The following is a 20,116-nucleotide window of genomic DNA, read 5'->3' as shown; positions in this document are numbered from 1 at the left end:
ATAGGATACAGGGATGTGTTCCCTATTAAAATAGTTTCATCAATCTGTAGAGTTCACTATAGAAGTGTAGGCTCTAGGTATGTGATATAAGAAAGGCTTAAAATAGTCTTAAATGTATCTTATAAGCCATATTCTCTCATTAAATCTTCATATAGCAGTTAAGTGATATTGAATAGCATGTTTTCTCCAATTTAGGTACTTTGATAAAGTTAATAATAAAACCTAGAACAAGACATCTATCTTACTGTATCACCTAATTGCCTTATCATGTAACTGATTTAGATTTAGATTACCCTTAGCAGTTGAAATTATAGGAAATCTCAGAATCTTTGAGGTGAAAAACTCACTGTAGCTGACCTTCTAACCCAAATGTATATATTGTGTGAGCTACATAGCATGTCTTTTTGTGATCTAATTTGCCAAGGTTATAATAATATGACTTACTGTAAATTTCTAACACTCTCTGTATATATTAGATAGGAAGTTGGCAGTTCTGATTGGGACTTGGGTAGTAGTAAGGGAAAAATATGACCAGGATTTTTTAGAAAGACTGTGATACTTTTAAAGGTCTCACTGCTCATTTCTGTCACTTAAAGTGCATGCATTACCTTTAAAAGTATATGCAGGATTCTTTTATTAAAAAGTACTTAGTGGGAATAACACTATTAACCTGAAGTTTGGATATTTAATTTTTTGGGAGAAAATTCTGATAAGCCTTTAATAAAATCAACCTGCCATATTAATATAAACTCAAACACTTGGGACTTGTTATTTGAGTAACAAAACCTTTCTAACTTACTATTAGTGCCATATTGTAGACAAGGTAATCAATGGAAAAAGTAGCAGACCCAGTATATAAAATGTATGTGCTTGTGTCCATTTAGTGTAATTTTTAACATGGATAAAGTGGTAACTGGAAGAAAGATGTTAATGTCAACCCAATTCATCCTCCTATAAACTCTTCATAGTTTTTAGAATTACTTTCAAGATTCTTATTTCTTTATTCAATCATAAACTCTTGTTCATCTTCACCATGACCTCCAGCCTCTCCGCCCATCAGGCCATCTCATGCACTAGCCAGTGTAACAAGGGAATCACTTTAAAAGACTGATATATATTAATTTAAGGTCGCCAAGGAATCAGCTATGTAATTCCTAAATGAAAAACTCAAGTCAGCCGTCAGCCTTTTTTGGAGTTTAATTACAATAGGAGTAAGAAAGGAATTAGAGATAGAGAGAGAGAAAAAGGGAGAGAAGGGAATAGGGCTTAAATACCCCTTCTGTTTAGGCTGGGCCAAAAGGCCCAAGCCCTTAGATAGCTGGGGCAAAGAAAAGAGATCAGTCCCTATTACTCACATGTCCAAAATGGAGAAACAGTCTCAGAGGCCCCCACCTTCAGCTTCCTTCAGAGCAAACCTTCTCAGAGCCCACAGGAACCACACCGACCAACTCTCCCCCTCCCCGAGTCTTCAGACCCCCTATCTTTAAGGAAACCATCCAAGTTCCTCCCCTCAGTTCTCCCATCTACCAATCCCTGTTCATCAATTTCCCTGTGCCAATGGAGGCTCTAGCTTAACCCAGGACCGCCCAGAGGTTTCTGGCTTTTGCACATGTCTGTTGAAGGTCATATTTTCAAATGATTAAATCTTTACTCCTTTGCTACAGCCCTTTCTAAATCCTGTTAACTTGAGTAGGGTAGAGATTGGAATAATTAAATTTTGATCTAGGCTGCAGCCCTTACTCAATCCTATTAGGACTGAATAGGGTGGAGATTTATTCCAAGTATCTCCATTGTATCAATTCTAAAATCAATCAAGACTCAAAGAAATTCCTGTTCTATGCTTAAGCATAGGTCAAAGTCCTTTCCATTGTTCAGCAAAGGGTTTCTGTCCTAAAGTAATCTTAAGAAGGGAAGAGAAGGAACCTCCCATGCCAATGGGGTTCCCATTCCAATAGACTATCAGTAAGAAATTTTCCAAGTATGAAATATCCCAATGGTGAAATTTCCAACATTTATAAGTCTAAGGAAATTTGAGGTTTACACCAGTCTCCTCACAGTCTCAGTGCCAGAGTGAATCAGTTCAACTCTATAGTGTCCTCTAATATGAATTCTTATACTCTTACACCAACCCTGGAATTCTCCTATCATCTACCTTCTTCATTCCTATTTATGCTGCTGAATGGAGCTAAAGAAGTCACTGAACCTTGATGATTGGATTCATGACTGATTTAAGCTGGCTAATATCATGTGGGCCTTCAGTGTATAGCAAGCTGCTTCTACTTTTCCCAAATGGATTTCCTATCCCACTAACCATAGCAGTTGTTCATATCCCTTTCCATTCTCCTCAATCCTTCTAGAGCACTTCTCCCACATCCTTACTATCTTTACTTCCTCTCCTCTCAATCTCTTCTAAAACTCTGAAATCTGGCTTCCGGTATTCTCAGTTCACTGAAGTGTTCTCTCAGTCCTCATTCTTGACTTTTATGCAGTATCTGACATTGTTAACCACCTATTCCTTTGTGGTACTCTCTTGTCTCTAGGTTTTTATGACACCATACTCCCTTGGTCTCCTCTTTCTGACCATTTGTTTCTAGTCTCTATTGCTGGATTTTAATCCATATTACGCCAACTGATTGTAGTCACTCTCAAACTTCCAGCCCAAACCCTCTTCTCTTTATACTCTGATTTGATGATCTCATCCGCTTCCATAGGTTCAGTTATTTTAATACTTATGCCTCCCATATCTATATATGAAAGGAGTATTAAGATTATGTAAGTCATATTCTCTCATGAATAATCTTCTATAGCAATGAAATGTTATTCACTAGTATATTTGTTTTCCTCCATTTAAGTTCTTTTTCTTAATTTCTTCCAGAAGGAAGGAAAGAAGGAAACATATTAGGTGATTATTATGAGCAAAGCACTGTGCAAAGTTCTGGGGATGAAAATAGGAAAGAGGAAAGGAAAACAAGAAACTCTACTCTCAAGAAACTTTCATTCTAACAAAGGGAGACAACACATTTCAGATGTTTCAGCTGCAAATCAAGGATAAGGCCCATTGGTGCTTAGGGTGCAGAGGCAAAACAGATGGTAATACATCTTCTTTAATGTTATTTCCACTCCTAAACCAATTTTCATTTCTGAGCTTTAATTGCCACAGACTTTGTTGATGAAAATTTTGTTTTTCTTGGATATTTGGTGGTTACAAAGGAGGCAAAGGTTGAAGCTCCTGCTGAAGCAATTGTCAGGTGATGACTACATAATTTGATTCCCTGGACAAAGGTTTCAAGGTTGGTTGGAAGCAGGACTGGTAGTCTGGGGACACTGGTATACCCAGGAGGGTCTTAAATAAGCTATAAGCATCTCAAAATCAACATGACCAAAATAGAACTCACCTTTTCCCACAACTTTCCCCTCTTCTGAACTTCTCCATGACTGTTGAGGACACCACCATTCTTCTGGATTCCTCCTGAACCCATATATCTAATCAATTGCCAAATCTTGTTTTTATCACCACAATATTTCCCTTATATATTCCCTTTCTGCATTTACATAACTACCTTGCTAGCTCAAGTTTCTATCACTTCTTGCTCAAAAAATTGTAATAACTCATAATTGGTCTTCCCTCAAGTCTCTCTCCACTTAAATACATCCTTTATTCAGCTGCCAGAGTTATTCTAACCTGACCATACCATTCCTCTGCTCATTGTAGGATCAAATGTGAATTCTTTTCTTTAGCATTTAAAATTAGGCACAACCTGGCCCATTCCTGGCTTTCTAGATTTAAATATTTTTCCTCTCCTTGTACTCTGTATCTACTCCATTTTGTGTTCCTCACACAAAATGCTTCATCTCCAAGCCTAGTATATACCCTTCTTCTCATCACCTTCTTCACATCTTTTACTCTCCTCAAAACTGAGATCAAATGCTATAATTTCTGTAGGAAGCCTTTCTGGATCTCTTAATTGCTAGTGTCTTCTCCTTTGAGAGTACCTTCTATCTACTATAGCCTTATATATATAATACATGCAAACATACCTACATATATATATATATATATATATATATATATATATATATATATATATATATACACATACCATACATAAACCCCTATGTATGTACATTTTTTCCTTTTCCATTAAAATGCAAATTTTTTGAGGATATAGACTCATCCCTTTTTTTTATCCCCAGTACTTAAAATAGTGCCTGACATAATAAGTGTTTTACATATTTATTGATGAATTAAGTGGTATTTGTAATGCCTAAATTCCAGTATAGAAAGAAGGATGCCAATATGTCTCTCACTTTAATCTCTTTGCTTTTATTCTATAGTGCTTTTTGGTGAGGTGTTTTTTTTGTTGTTGTTGTTGTCCCCATATGTGAAGAGAACCTTCAATTGCTTTGAGTTGTTTTGAGCAAGCTATTGTCTCCTCTCTTCCAAATTACAAATAACTCTCATTTGTTAGACAGAGCTTGTGAAGATGGAATCTGTGACTCTGAAACTAAACACAACTGCTAGTCTATGTTGAGGTCACACATAGCCATAACTTACTCAGCCTAAGTAAATCAGCCAAAAACATGTAATTGTTACCATTGACAGTGAAATAGGACAATGGCTTTATAGATCTCTTTTGTGAAATATATTTTTTATCACTTATTAGTATTTCTTAATGCCTTCTGATGCTTGCATAGCACATACATTAGATAGAATATAAGCTTAATATATTAAAGAAAGGATATATGTAGTGCCCATCAAAATTTTGCTCTTTTTGATGGGTATCATTGAAATAGATAAGTGACTATGGTAGAGAACTAAGATTTTACAACCAGGAAATTTCAGAAAAAGCTATTTTTGACCAAATGCCATACATAATAACATATAGAATTTGGTTTTAAGTGAAAAGAAGCTCAAAGTGAATGGTTTTCTTAAAAGTAGCAGGGGTTCTCTTTCTTATCCATTAATCTAAATGTTTGTGGAAGGAAACTGAAGTAAAAAGATTTTTTTTTAAACCCTTTCCTTCTGTCTGGGAATCAATACTATGTTTTGGTTCCAAGGCAGAAGACTGGTAAGGGCTAGGCAATGGGGGTCAAGTGGGAAGTGTCTGAGGCCAGATTTTAACCTAGGACCTCCCATCTCTAGGCCTGGCTCTCAATCCACTGAGCTACCCAGCTGCCCCCTAAAATGATTTTTTTAAAAGATTAAAATAGAGTAAGAAGAAAGAATTGAGACCCAAATAAACCAGTGATGAAAGTTGAGGGTGGTTGGGCAGTGAATATAGGAGAGAGTGATGACAAAGTACTTCATCAAGATGATAACTCAAAAAGGCACCAATTTATGACTATGCTTAAAATGACTGGTCTGATATAAGAAATGTTCCATTAATGGTTGCTCTTTCCAAAAAAAGAATTCATTACCTAATGTTTTCAGTCTTCTCTTTTGTAAAGAGACAGTCATTCCTGGAAGTTGGATTTCAACCTTGTGACCTTATTAACCCTTTGGCCCTTCTTATTGGAAAAGCCTTCAGTAGTATAATAGTCACTCTTGTTCCCTGAGGCAGTTCCTCATGGGGCAAACTATCATCTTATGTTTCCTGTGAAAGCCAAAGCATATATCAGACAATACTAAATAGTGAAGCAACAACTAAACATGAGAACTGTCCATTTCTCTAACATTGTAAGAGCATTCCCCATAGTATAATTACAATTGCTAAATCTATCCCATGTTTAAATGACTCACAATTGGGCTCTTACTTCTTCCCTTGTGGCATTATCCTATAGTCTAATAGATTTACTGATTGGAAAATTTTTGGATATTCCTCATCCTGAGTTTTTTTTAAATTCTCTTTCATCCACTTATTCACATTTATCCTTTCTGAATGATCCTTAAATAATCCCCCCTGGCTTGTCATGGAAAATTTAGTTTATTCTTTCTAGTGTGTTAATTCTGTGTGATCATCATAAGAGTAAAAGGATTTTAAAAGATAATTATTATCTCTAGGACTGAGAACTACAGGCTAACTAAAAGTGATACATCATTAAGAAATGAATGTGAACATTTATTTATATATACCCAAACATATAATCCACATTAATTCTTTAGCCATCAGCTTTATAGCTTTCTTTTAGAGCTACTCAGACTTTTAGTTTTGCCATTGAAACATCTTACCTTGCTGCCATTCTATCTTATACACCCCTTTCCCCTCCATTTTTTCTTACTCCTTTGATTGTCAGAGAATTGAGAAATGATTTTAGAGTTTCTTTAATTCAACTGGCCCCTTCTTACAGATATGTAAAGCTAGGATTCCAGAGAGGCTAAATGATTTGCCCTGGGTCACACTGGTGGTAGCCAACAATGTTTTTCCTTTTTGTAGACTGAAGACTGAAGTCCAGTCTTATGAGAACTTGAATTAGGGTCATTACCCAAGTTCATATTGCCCTCTGTAATTTGAGACACCTCCACTTTCCTGCAATTTACCTCTTATTAATCAGAGAGTAAGATATTTGTTGAGATGATAATTCTGGGTATTCTGTCCAGAAGTATAACTAGGGATATTTTCACCCCAAGCAAAAATGGTTGTTTGGGTAAGACATGGCACAGAGGATAGTCCCAACAATGGATATAGTTGTACCAAGAGAGGGTTTTAATCTGTGAATTTTCCTCCAAATCTCTACCAATGAATTTTGGAAGAAAAATGAATGGACTCCAAGGAAAAGAGTATCACAGTGCTGAGATTCTCAGGGCCAACAAAGCCTTTTAAGATGAACTGCATGATTTATAGTAACTATGGAGATGAAGCCTATTTTTCCTCCTGTTTACCTTGTTAGCACTAGTAAGAGCTCCAATTCTGGCCCATTTTCATCACTTGCTACCACAGGCTAGGGGAAAAAAAAAAAGATAAGTAGACTCCTGGAGCATGTAATATATATTAGAATATGTAGTCTAGGGGCCTTATTCTGAATTGTATTTACATTAAAAGTCTTTTTTTTTAAAGGTGGTTTTCTGCCTTTATGAATATAGGCAGAGGAGCTGTACATAGCTGCTAGTCTTTTCCATACCCTCATATGTGTTTTCATGTTTTTTGTTTTGTGGCAATAGTCTTTCATAATGGCTTCCATATTATTGTTAAGTCATTTGTTTAGAAGAAGTATTCAGTTGTTTTGCTAACAGATCTGTCTGCCACTGTTGTAGTTATACCTTTCTTTTTTGTAGGTCTCAGTCCTAGATTATACATATTCCTGACAATCTTGTGGAAGCCCAATCTATAGAACAAAACAGACTAATTTGGGGAAGAAAGTAGAGAACAGCTTTCTAGATTTCCTGAGGGTAGCAATAGGAATTAGGACTAGACCTGTAATATCATTTGTAGTGAAAATTCTACCATTGCAGATTATTGTCTTCTCTGCAATTATAGGATTGAGTTTCCTAGGACACTAAGGGATTAAGTGTCATACCCAGGATCATATAACTAGTAATGATCATAAATGGCCCTTGAGCTCAGTTCTCCTCCTGGGTCTGTAATGAGTTCTCATTCCACTACATTGTCTACTCATCCAAGTTTCCCATACTCAGGGAGATGAAGAAACATCTCTGCCCCTTATTAACTAGTAGAAATTAGTAACAACTCTTTTGTAATCTAATGTATTTCCACAAGAAAATGCAGGTTGCCAACAAACTCTTCTTGGAGATATAGGCCTGTGGATTATGTATATGCCATGACTGCTCAAGTTCAGATGTGCTAGAACCATGGATATCAATGGAACTAAGAACAGGTGGGAAGTCATGACCAAGAGATCTAAGAAATAGCAAGAAATTAAGATAGAGGTTTTCCTCCAGTCTTTTCATTTAAAATGAAAGCCAGGTCATAAGTCAAGCAGTCAAGAATCAAGGTACTAGAGGTCAAATCAGAGTGGTAGGTTCAATACAGGCAATCTGTCAAGTCACCTGACATGAGGCACCAGCAGTAAGAATACCTTGAAACTGGGGTATTCTATACTCTGGGAAAGAAGCTCCTTAAATGCTTCCTGCTGGGAGAGAAGGCTTCTATGATAGGGTTAGCAGTTAAGAGCTAAGGAGCCACTGTAGGGAGATAGTAAGTAACCTGACTGATGTAAAGAATAAAAGGTCAGAAATAAGGACAAAACTAAGTATCCCGGGCTATTTTTTCCTAAGTAGATGCCTTATTTCTTTCTTTCTAAAATATAAATAAAACCTCCAGGATATGGTTAGTCTCTGAAATAAAGGACACTAAGATCAGAGTATGTGGAGGAATTTGCCTGAGGCAGAGTTTCTGCCCAGTGTCTTAAGGGTCATATATTTCATATTCACTGTAACTTGGATCCTTGAAAGACTAGAACTTCACTGTCCCCCTCCCCCACTCCCCCCTTGAGTGCTAATACAGTCAACATAACTACTAGTAACTTTGGTTTTAGAATTCAGACTTCCTGAAAAACACTTCATCAGATTAAACTTTAGCATTAAAGGGGACTTTCCAACTGAATGAAGAAGCCAAATACCTTCATTTTATAGATGTGGGATGTTTCCCAAGGTCATAAAGCTTGTTAGTAGCAGAGGCAACACTATAACACATCTCCTAATTCTTTCACTAATACTCTACTTTGTCATTCATCTGAATTACATTCGCCTTCTACAGCCCTTCAGATGCCAATTCTTCATTTTTTCATTCTCTCATGAAGTGAGAGAAAAAAGGATTATGGTAACTTCCCAAAATTCACAAGATCTTTGAATCTGGAACTTGAAAGGACGACCTTAAAAGTCATTTGACTCTACCTGGATATGAGGAGTCTGAAGGGCTTGCTTGAGAACTCACAATTCATGGCAGTCTTAGATCTGGAATCGGGGCCTTTGGCTACAACTCCAATGTTCTTTTTGCTCTCCCACAACTGCCTGCCCTTCTAGCCTCACGTAGATGAACCCTATGATGGAGGACTCATCTAAACTGCTTCACAACCACCCCTTATAAATGCAAATGGAAGTATTAGATGCCCAAACTTTTAACACAGTTGCTTTAATTATTAATAAGTTGATCCATGGGTTCTTCTGATTCATTGCCTTGTGGTGAGGAGCCTCTGTACTGGAAACTGTGCTGTTTCTTCCCCTTCCTGTAGGCTCATGCTATCCCCGGACCCTATTCAAAGCCTTTCCAACAAAGGAGAACTTGCTAGAGTCTGTTTTATAGGCATAGTATTTAAGGTTTGAATCTGCTTCAAGAGAGGGAATACTAACTTTAATGAGATCACATTTAAGTATTAATATTTACCTTAATAGTATAGGATTAATTTACAACCAGCTATGAACAAATATGGAATACACTAAGGGCTAAAGGAGAGAAGAGGGATCAATAATGGAGAGGGATGAGGGGTGTGTAAGTACATCAAAGATAAACTTGGACAGGAGTTATTCTGTGCCTAGATGGCTGAGCTGTGATATATACGTTCACATTGTATGTTAATTCATTATTGAAAGGATTGACTTTTTGGAGCATGTGTTTTAATCATATTTGTAACAGGCTTCTTTATCATTCTCCAGTAGCATTTATTTGTAAATTGCTCATTTCTATGTATACTCAGATGCCACAAAGATTTTTCACCTTGATTTCTAATTTGAGTATCTATGTCTGAAACTTTTCAAATTAAGTCAAACTAGCCAAATTCAGATTTTGAATTTGCCTATTTACTTCCACCCTCCATCCCCAGGATCCTTTTCCAAAAACGATTTCCTGAGAATGATCTTGTAATTTTTCTCTCATTTGTAAACTGATTGATTAGAGAGGGTATTGCCCTTCTCTAATGTATTGTTTGTATGTATGTATGTATGTATGATTATTAATGTATGTATTATTCTCTAATGTATTCTCTAAAAATGTATTGAAATACATTTTTTGTCTACATGATGAACATTGCTACCCATAGGTTCAGGTTCATTCTTCAGAAGTCACAAGTGTGGAATGTTACAGTTTTACCTATTATTGTGGCAAAGTTTCTAAACAGTGAATGTTGTAGGATGGAACATGCTAAATTTCCTTTGAGACCTGCAACATTAGCCAGTCATAAAATAGGAATACAGAATGATGACATGAAAAAAAAATTAACTAATTCTCCCTCTGCCCCAAAGCAAGAAGAACAAAGAACAAGATTTGTGGGGGCAGGGTGGAGGGGAGAGATAGGCTGATACTACAAACAAAATAAGTTAACTAATCAGATTTTCAGGTAGTAAAGACAGTATTTGTGCCCAAGCCAAGCCACTCATGCTTTTCATAAATTGAATTTATTGATTACTTTTTCTTCCTATCTCTCTTATAATCTTCTAATTCTGTCTTCTATTCTCTTCTTCCTGGTTCTTTCTGTGACTAATCTCTCAGTCTCTTTTTTCTTCTCTTTTTTAGTTAAACATAGAGTATTATAGAGACTTAAGAACTTGGATGGGGATGGTGGAAGTGAGGTGGAGAAAAGCTGCCATTTAAGATCTTTCTACCAACCTGACCTGCCATTCATGTCAATTTTCTTAGGTCTTTGGGGCTAGCATATACATGTCAAATTCATTTGAGGAAAGTTCACAGCAATATCAAAAAACGAATCCTAGACATCCCCATCCCAAAAAAAGCAGCAACTTTCCTTTCCTTTTGATGGTGATTTGGCAACCCAAAGTTGCTATGATTTCTTTTAAATAGATCTAGACAGCCAGGCAGCTGTGCAGTGCAGTACAGTGCAGTGATTCAAACCAACTGAGAAAGCTATAATTCAAAAATCAGTAGAATAGATTATTATGTAGCAAAAATATTTGAGAGAAACTGTTCAGATCATTTTAATAAAGGGAAATGACACACAATTTTCTATCTCCAGGGGCATTGTTCTTGTCTTACAATTGGAGCTGCCAGTCTTTCCACAGAAGAGGGAACCCAGGGAGGAGTTGAATGAGGAGAATGAGAAAAAGTGGGGAATAGTATGAAGCCCCAACTCCTCTCTTTTTGGTATTGGGCAATTCCCTCAACTGTTTAGAAAGGGACTATCTGGAGGCTAAAATGATGAAAACTTGTAAGGAATTTCTTTTCCCACATTAAGATTAAGTGTCAGTGGTTCCCTAAATGAAGGAAGCAATTTTTTATAACTTGCAAAGCTTTTCACTCATTCTTTGGGGAATTTCCTATGTTAATTTATGCAGTGTTAAATTTATGCAGTGTTAAAATTCAGTCCAACAGCAGCAACTTACAGAAACTATACAGTGGTGGTATGAAGACTTGTAAGGTAAGCTCATTATGAAAATGGCCTTAGCCAGCCTTGAGAGATAGCAAAAACCTAAAGGTTTTGTGCCACGGCTACAGAAGGTTTTTTATTCTATAGTTTTAATATTTATAACACAAACTATCTTACAAAGTAATTTGGCTTCTTTAATTCAACCTGACATTTTATTGCCATTCTTTGACAGTAAAGAAGACAGCTTTGTCCTACCTCTGCCACCTTTTGGTGGCAGATGAGCAAAGTTTGAGAACATATTGATAAACTAGCCCTGAAGCTTACCTGTACTTCTTTTTGTTTCTAAGGAGCAATGTTTGATAAAGCTTAACTGCCACTGTGTCTTAGGAGATTAGAATTCTAGTACATGCCTTAGAGTATTGTGTTATTGGAGTAAAAGAGATTATTTAAACAGCTTGTTTCCCTGGCTTTGTTTCATATTCTTCATATGTATTCATGAATTATTGCATGTGTGTAAAACACCAGTGTGGCCTTCTTAGTTAGCACTATGCTTCTGGTTGTCAAACCATCCAGGTCTTCCTCAGTTTTCCAAGGACATATCCCTTGTATCTGGCAAGGGAAGGAGGGGGGAGAAAATAACTAGTTTGAGTTCTGCTTCATTAGGTCTCTAGGGAGGGTACTGGATGGTGTGAATTTCAAAACTACTTCACCCTATTCAGACCATTCCTTAGAAGATCCCATTTAGCTATTTCCTGATCAATAACAATAGAGATACTTGCAATAACAGAATCAGGTCTTGGAAACTACATTCTCCACCCTACTCAGTGTAACAAGATTAGGAAGGGCTTCAGCAAACTCAAGATTTAATTATTTGAGAATATGGCCTTCAACAGACATGTGCAAAAAAAGGACAGACCTCTGGGTGGTCCTAAGTCAAGCTTGAGCCACCACTGGCACATGTGAGACGTAGGAAGTGAGGTAGAGAACAGCCTCTAGAGTTTTTGAGACTTCCTGTGAGGAGGGCTAGAGTTGAATTGAGAGTTGAATTCAAGGCTGGAGCTTGAGGTTGGAGGAGCCTCGCATACTGCTTTCCTTCAGATTGGTCATGTGAGTGATAAGGACTGATCTCTTTCCCTGCCTTGGCTCTCCAAGGCCTTAACGCCCACTTTGACTCAGCCTGAGCCAGAGTGGTTCTGAGTTAAACTTCTTTCCTTCTCCTCTCTGTCTCTGTCTCTGTCTCTGTCTCTCTTTCTCTCTCTCTCTCTCTCTCTCTCTCTCTCTCTCTCTCTCTGTCTCTCTCTCTGTCTCTCTCTCTCTCTCTCTCTCTCTGTCTCTCTGTCTCTCTCTGTCTCTCTGTCTCTCTCTCTCTCTCCCCCCCCCTCTAATATTTTCTTCCTCCTGTTGTAATTAAAACACCATAAAAATTTGGCAGCTGACTTGGGTATTTTATTATTTAGGATTTCCCTTGGCGACCATTTAAATTTAGATTTTTTTTCAGTCTCAACCATAATATTCACCCTTTACAATGGTTGAAAACAACTTCATCCTGGTGCTTTATTTTCATTGCAGTAAAGGCAGATTCTTCCACAAATTTTAAAAACAGGTACAGTTGGAGCAGCTACATGACTCAGTGAATAGAAAGCCAGGCCTAAATACAAAAAGTCCTGGGTTCAAAATTGGCCTCAGACACTTCCTAGCTGTATGACTCTGGGCAAATCACATAACTCCCAAGTATTGTGACTGCATAGCAGCAAAATGGGAAGGTACAACTATGCATTCTTGACTACAGCTGGTAAAGTCCATATTATGGCAAATAACATATATATGTATGTACATACATACATACATACATACACCTTGGGTCCTCATTGCAATGCTGTTGTCATAATCTATGTCATTGTACTGATTTTGATGAAGTAATTTCAGCTCTCTAGGAATTAAGTTTCCTAAGAGAAGACTCCAGATGATTCTGCATTGTATTGGATTCTCTTTTGTGGCCATTAATGAGGTAATTGTGTCTTTAGATTTATATAAAGTTTACCTCCCAAAGAAACTCTAGTTCTTTTCTCATAGGGCATACCACCTATGGTAGTCCCACTATTTGAAGAGATACCTATTCTAAAATTATTATGAAATTTCCCCTTTTCACAGGACATCTGAAACCTTTCTAATTAACCTCCAATTTGACTAAATCCATGTCTGTTCTTGCCAGTTCTGGATACCTACTTTTATCTCCTTAAGAATCTGGAAAACATCGAATCTTGTAATAATCTATCTTCTCTTCTTTTCTGTGCCATTATGTAATCTTAGTATTCTTCTGTTTCTCAGTAGGTTCTTTATATTGCCTTCACTAGATCTTTGGGCTTCCCTTGGCCCTATTCATTTTTATGTTTTGCAGTATCCCCTTCTAGGAAAAAAAATGCAAATTTCATAGCTTTATCACTTACTGCCTATTACCATTTATTTTTGGTATTTCTTCATCTTTCATTTTTACATACCCTATAGCAGTTAATATTTAGGAAATACTTTGTTGACAGAAAAGACTTTGTTCTAAATGCTAGTTATACAAAGACAAACACAAAACTGGCCCTGCCCTCAAGAAATTTACATTCCAATGCAGAGATACTACTACCTTCTTTCTCTGTATTGTATTTAAGTCTTCAAAGAATAAATGGTAGTCTAGAAATTCTTCCTCCTATCTGTTGTTTTCTTAACTAAATGGGGAAGTTACCTAAGGCATTCCTGAGTTGGTATGCATGTTGGTCCTGAGCTCATTCAACTGTTACTTAGCATTTTAGTAGGGCTGCTCTTCCCTGGCAAACTGCAGCCCCTGGGAGTGATTTATACCACATAACCCAGGGATTCTGAATCATTCTGGAGTCCTTAAGGTTTACGAATCAGAATTATATAATCAGATTTAGAACTGGAGAAGATGTCTACTCCAGGAAATTATGCTTGCCTGAACTAGGAAAGTTCCATGTTTTATCCCTTGCATATTTGGAAATGAGCATTAAGAAAACTGCTAACATGGAATGAAATTGTTGCTGTTACTTTTTTTCTTCCTGGTGTTAAAACTTTTCCTTTTGATTTCTCTGCAGAGCGTGCTTGAAAAGGGAGGATAAAGCTGACTTCCAAAGCAAGCAAAAGCCTATCAACTTTAATTCCAGCAGTGGAGCATTTTTTCCCCTAACAATACAAAACCTATTTAAAGGGCAGACCACTAAGGAGAAGAACTGGGAGAGCCAATTCAACAGCAACAAACATCAGAAGTCAATCAGCAGACACTTGAAAAACCAAGACCAATATCTTATTATATCAGAAATCTGACCTCTTAAAGCTCAAGGCTGAAATAGAATGTTTAGAATGTTTTGTGGGTGGGTCAGCAAAAGAGGAAGTGCAAGGTGAGAAGAGGGGGCATTATAAGAGAGTAGGGAAGGAGGAAAAGCCCAGTGAATGAGAGTTACCACTAGGGAACTAAATTGTCTGACCTTCATAGAATGCTGACTTTGCCTTTTTTTCTTTTCTCCTTTGATATGAAATTTTTGTTTCTAATTTATTATGGTGATCATGTATCTAAGAAAAGGAAAAAAATGTCTTTCTTTTGCTGGAATAATGTCTATGATTACAGGTGAAATATGGCCTTCTTATCAATGTAAAAGTAACTTTTGAAATATATATATATATGTGCATATATATGTGCATTTATATCCTTTACCGTGAATACTGACAACCATGCCTCACTCAGTATCAATAATAAATATATTTTATGAACAAGACTGGCATTGTTGCCTGTGGTCTGGCGTCTTTCTATTCTATTAGTAGCCATAGTTAGAGAATTATCACGTTCTTATTATTGATTCATTTACCAAAATCCTATTCTATTCTAATGCCTCATCACAGTGTGGCAGTGACTATGGGTTCTTGAAATCTGTGCCAACAGAAAACTAGCTCTGGCAGATCCTATCAAGGTGTGGAGAGGGCTTCCGGTGCATCAGCCATCTGAAGTCTAGGCTGGCCAAGTTTGCAGAGGATTATCGCCAGATGGTTGTCTACCAGGTACTGCTTTTTTTTTTTCCAGCCACAGCACCTCGTGAAACCTACCTACTAAAGGGAATTACAGTCTGCAGCAGTCAAGATAATATACTAATGAAGTCAGTGATCTTTCAAAGTAATAAAGACATTTTTTGTTAATTTGCAATTTATATGCTATCTTGTCATAACTGCTTGAACAAAATTCTACTTTTGTTACTTGGATGTCTAGGTTTCAGTCAATTGACAGGTGGTTCTCAGGTTCAAAAAGGACCATGATATTGTGCATTTGCTTGGGGTTTAGGGGGAAAGAAGATGACCTTTCTTTGGTTATGGGAAAATTTCAGGCAGTCAATATAAATAGAACCTGCGGCTACTTATTCACTTTAATTCCCTAATTGGCTCCATTTGGACTGCATCCTACTGTACACTTGTGAACACACCTGCAGATCTGATTTGTATTCCAAGTACTACCGGTGACTCTCCTACCATAATTATCAAGATGCTTTGTGATTACAGTTTAATTGAAGGTTAAAAAAAGTGGTGCTAAAGCAAGCTGTGTTCCTTTAAGTGTGAAGGAACCATTGGTAACTTGAGGAGCAGCAAATTTTGGCACCATCAGAGTGGGATCCAGGTAACTGCCTGAAAGAAATAATAGGTACACAAAAGCAAAATGTTTACACGGTGACTTGCTGTAGTGTTTACAAATCAGCTAACTCACAAATTCTCTTCTATAGTGTTTTGTTTTGTAATTGAGAGCCAAGAACTTGGCACATCCCAGTCTGCCAGTCTTGTAACTGGCAGAGAAATACAACATTGGAGAAGCAGACATTTAAAGCTGGTTAATTCTCTGAAAATGGAAGCGTCATCTGTCAAAGCAGCACACTCTCATTGCCAGTTTATTAATTCACCACTGACAAACATGACGGGTGGCAGGGGAAGGGGATGGATGCCTCCTGCCAGCATTTTTATAGTGTAGAGTGAGACAGTACATTGTTTTTTTACCTTTGTGAGGCCTTATCCAGCCTTTGTTTCATAGCTTCTTTTAGATTCCTATTAGGTCTTAGGACAGCTGCTTGTGAAGAATAGAATGGTTTATATGAGGATCAAGGGAACTATTTTATATACTTTCAAATCATTTACTGATTCTCTTGAATGAGGCAGAAGATAATATACAACAATTTAGCCCAACAAGCTAAGAAGAATGAGTATCATCTTCAAAACTGTGCAGGTTTGATCATACCAGACAAACTGAGATTAAATCATGGAAGAAAAACTTGACTAGACTGGACAAACCATTGGAAATTAGAGATCTCAATAGTTCTAAGTAAATCTTCATCCAAATCCTATAGTATTTCAACTTTTCCCTACATTTGATGAAAGTCAGGCTATTTGACTCATTTTTAGACTTTTTTCACAAGGAAAGTCTCAATTTTTTTTTTTTTACAAGACCTTGTGAATTGGTTAAATATTCTGAAGTTCCCTGGACAGGGAATCTCTGGCCCTCAGCAAAGTATCATCCAAGCCCTTAAACTGTTTTGATATTGCAAATTAGAGAGCATTTTCCCACTTGAGGAGGCTTCTGTTATAAAACTAAGGAAAGTGTTAGGATTAGAGATGTGAAGAGATAATTCACTTTCAAAGGGCAATGATAACTTAGTGAATTTTTCAGATAAACAGAAGGCTAAGATAGCTAATGAGTTGCTGTTACTAGATCTTCTCTCTGTCATATCTTAGAAATTCACCTTTGGAAATGAACCCTTCCATTTGTATTTATACAGATTTTTACTGAACTACAAATACTGTCCCCCAGGACTTACTTAAAGAATTCCAAGCAGGCCATTCTGTTTTAAAATTTCTCTAAGTATTAGGAATTTTTTTTATTTTTATACTGAAACAAAATTTGTTTCCCCATAATTTCCATCTAAATTATCTAAATTCTTTGCTCTGAGTATGAGCAAAAGACATCTAATCTCACTTATTTTTTGAAGTGGGGAGGGAAAGGTCAAAATGTGTAAATATTTACTTTTTTTGTTTAAGGTATCCTATAAGGATATTTCTTATATCTATATTGTAGCTATGATCAGAATTCAGAGATGATTTGAGTCATTCATCACAATGTTTTCATTATGCAATTAGGTTCTGGAGGCTGCAAGATATAATGAATAGAATGTTTCCTTCAGAGCTAGGAAGATACTATTAAAAGTCCTTCCCTGGTAAATACTAACTGTGTGACCCTGGGCAGCTCACTTAATCTTTCATTGTCCCAAGCGCTCGCTCTCTCTCTCTCTCTCTCTCTCTCTCTCTCTCTCTCTCTCTCTCTCTCTCTCATCACCCTATTGATGTACAATCCCTCAATTTTCATTTCTTTGCTCCCCTCCCCCCTCCCCCAGAAAAAAAATTTGTACAAATACAACCTTTTTCCTTTTTCAATCTCTTTGGAAGATAAACCTAGTAGTGGTATTTATTGCTGGATCAAAGAGTATGCACAGTGTTAGAGCTTTGGGGGCATACTTCCAAATTGCTCTCCAGAATGATTGGATCAATTCACAACCTCACTAGCAATGCATTAATATCCCAGTTTTCCTACATCCCCTTACAATAGGCCCAGTGCTCTTAATAACTGAGCCATAGATGCCTCTTATTTCTGTTAGTACAACCTAATTAGCTGCACCATAATGCAGACTGATTTTGTAAATTACATATTTACTATATGCAAAATATATTATACTAGAAGCTAGGTGATATTCATAGTTTAGATAAGACAATGTCCGTGCTCTCATGTGTCTTATTGTCCAGTAGTGGATATGACACATATCCATATATGACACATAAACACAAAGTATATGTATATAACAGAGATGAAACATTAAGTCCAAAGAGGGCAAATAATTACTAATCTTGGGAATCAGAAAGGATTTCTAAGTTGAGCTTTAAAATTAGAGCTTGAGTTTATAGGAAAAAAAAACCCAATTCTTTTATCAGATGAACTGCCATCCAGTTACATCTCACTCTGTTCATGACATTACATTCCCTATTAAATTCCATTTTGTTAGCTTTACTCTATTCTGTCAAGCTCTTTCTGGATTCTGATTCTATCATCTACCATATTAGCTAGCTAGTGAACCTCATACTTGATAAGGTAGTCTCTATGTTTTGTCACACCATTTATTTTAAAAAATGTCAGAACAATTTCCCCAGAGCACAAGCCTGATCATATTACCTCCCTGCTTTCCCCTATAAATTCTGGTCTTTTATTGTTTCCCTATTCAAATCTTCTTACACGTCACTTCCCTTATTGAACTTCATGATTGAGCCATACTGATCTAATTGCATGCATGGCACTCAATTCTTGTCTAAATGCCATCTAGCCTGGAAAACACTTCTTAGTGGTATAGCACAAACAATGGCCATACCACTACAATGTCTCAACCAATGGACTAAATCAGGGTGAAGGTAACCAATAAGCCTCAGCCCTGTTGATGAGTTAAGCTATCTACTCCAGGCATATGAAGACTTACCAACAGAATAGGCAGATGAGAACAATTTGTTCCAGTGGCCATTAAGGCAGCTAACGTAGGCTCTATGGAGCATTTAGATGCCAAGGTTTTCCACCACATCCTGGGCCACTGCCAATAATCCTGACTTTGGTCTTGCCACTGGACATGTATGGCTTCAGAAGAAAGAGTGAGGTAGGTGACTGCAACTTTGCTAAATTCAATTCACATGCAAGTCAAGATATTACCCTGTGATGTCATTGGTCCTTTTCCAAAGTGAAGGACAAGGAACAAAAGACATCATTTTCCCATCTAAATGGATCCATTGAGACCAGCTAAGTACTTGCTTATCCTCTCACTAATTTTATATTTCAATTCCATTGAAAATCATGATGTTCCATCATTTCTAATCTAAAATTATTTACCATGATAGACAATAGCTATCTTATCTTCCCATCCACCCCAACTAGTGGTCCTTTCCCTTGATCTTCCTCTTGACTCTCATATAGATTTTTTTAGGGTCTTTTTAATTATTTTTAAAAACTTTTAATTAAAAAGGACCATTTTAATATTTATCTGTCTGCTTCTTTATTTCTTCCTCGGTGTGACTATTTCTTCCTCTGTTATTTTTCTGTCTCTTTCTTCCCACTTTGCCTTCTGTCTCTTCCATCTAACCTAACACTTTAACCACCTTTTAAAAAAACAACTATTCTTAGATTCAGAGCTGGAAAGAACTTTAGAGATCATATAGTCCTCTTCCTCTACCCTTGCATATTTTACAGATGATGAAAAAGAAATCCAGAAATATTCAGTGATATGTAACATCAGAGGCAGAGTTTGAGCCCAGGTCGTCTGACTGAATCCAGTGCTCTTTCCACTATGTTGCTGTCCTAATATTCTTGCTCGTGAACAAAATTTAATTCCTAAGTCAATTTTATTATTTAAGACTCAAACTTTTTTAGCTGATTTTTCTCCTTTTTATGAGTAAATATAATTACATATAAATGTGTGGGTGTTTGTCAGTACTGTCCTAGAGAATCCTCATCCACTGAAAAGATATGGCATTACAACACTAGTCTTATTTGTTACCTTCACATATTCCAAACCACCACTGGAAGCATAAATAAGATATATGTGTGTGTGTGTGTGTGTGTGTGTGTGTGTGTGTGTGTGTGTGTGTGTATGGCATATATGATAACTATCTCTTTCCTGGCCTTTTATCAATTTGTTTACATCCCACTGCTGTATCTATCCTTTTAAGGGAAAAGGAAGAAGAAAGTCTGTAGGGAAACAAGATTTCTTTCTCCTACTGTTAAAATCCAGTCTCCTTCTCCTACTATGTCCTTTTGCTCCCTAATCTCCACTGTTCAGAGGGA

The 20,116-nt window shown here is 36.8% G+C and overlaps 1 protein-coding gene across 2 annotated transcripts in view; it reads left to right on the top strand.

Annotated features, from left to right (window-relative positions):
- Positions 1-14,990, top strand: part of CHCHD3 (coiled-coil-helix-coiled-coil-helix domain containing 3) — a 356,184-nt gene extending 341,194 nt beyond the window's left edge. For both annotated transcript variants that reach the window (XM_001367264.5, XM_016426166.2), the window contains exon 8: positions 14,313-14,990. In XM_001367264.5, the coding sequence (XP_001367301.4) occupies positions 14,313-14,336 (24 nt within the window). In that variant the 3' untranslated portion in view covers positions 14,337-14,990. The remainder of the gene's footprint in view (positions 1-14,312) is intronic.
- The last annotated feature ends 5,126 nt before the right edge of the window (positions 14,991-20,116 follow it).

The sequence above is a fragment of the Monodelphis domestica genome, chromosome 5 (assembly GCF_027887165.1).
Source record: "Monodelphis domestica isolate mMonDom1 chromosome 5, mMonDom1.pri, whole genome shotgun sequence".
Taxonomy (NCBI): Eukaryota; Metazoa; Chordata; class Mammalia; order Didelphimorphia; family Didelphidae; genus Monodelphis; species Monodelphis domestica.
Note: the sequence above shows the minus strand (reverse complement) of the source record. Positions and strands in the feature narration are given on the sequence as shown.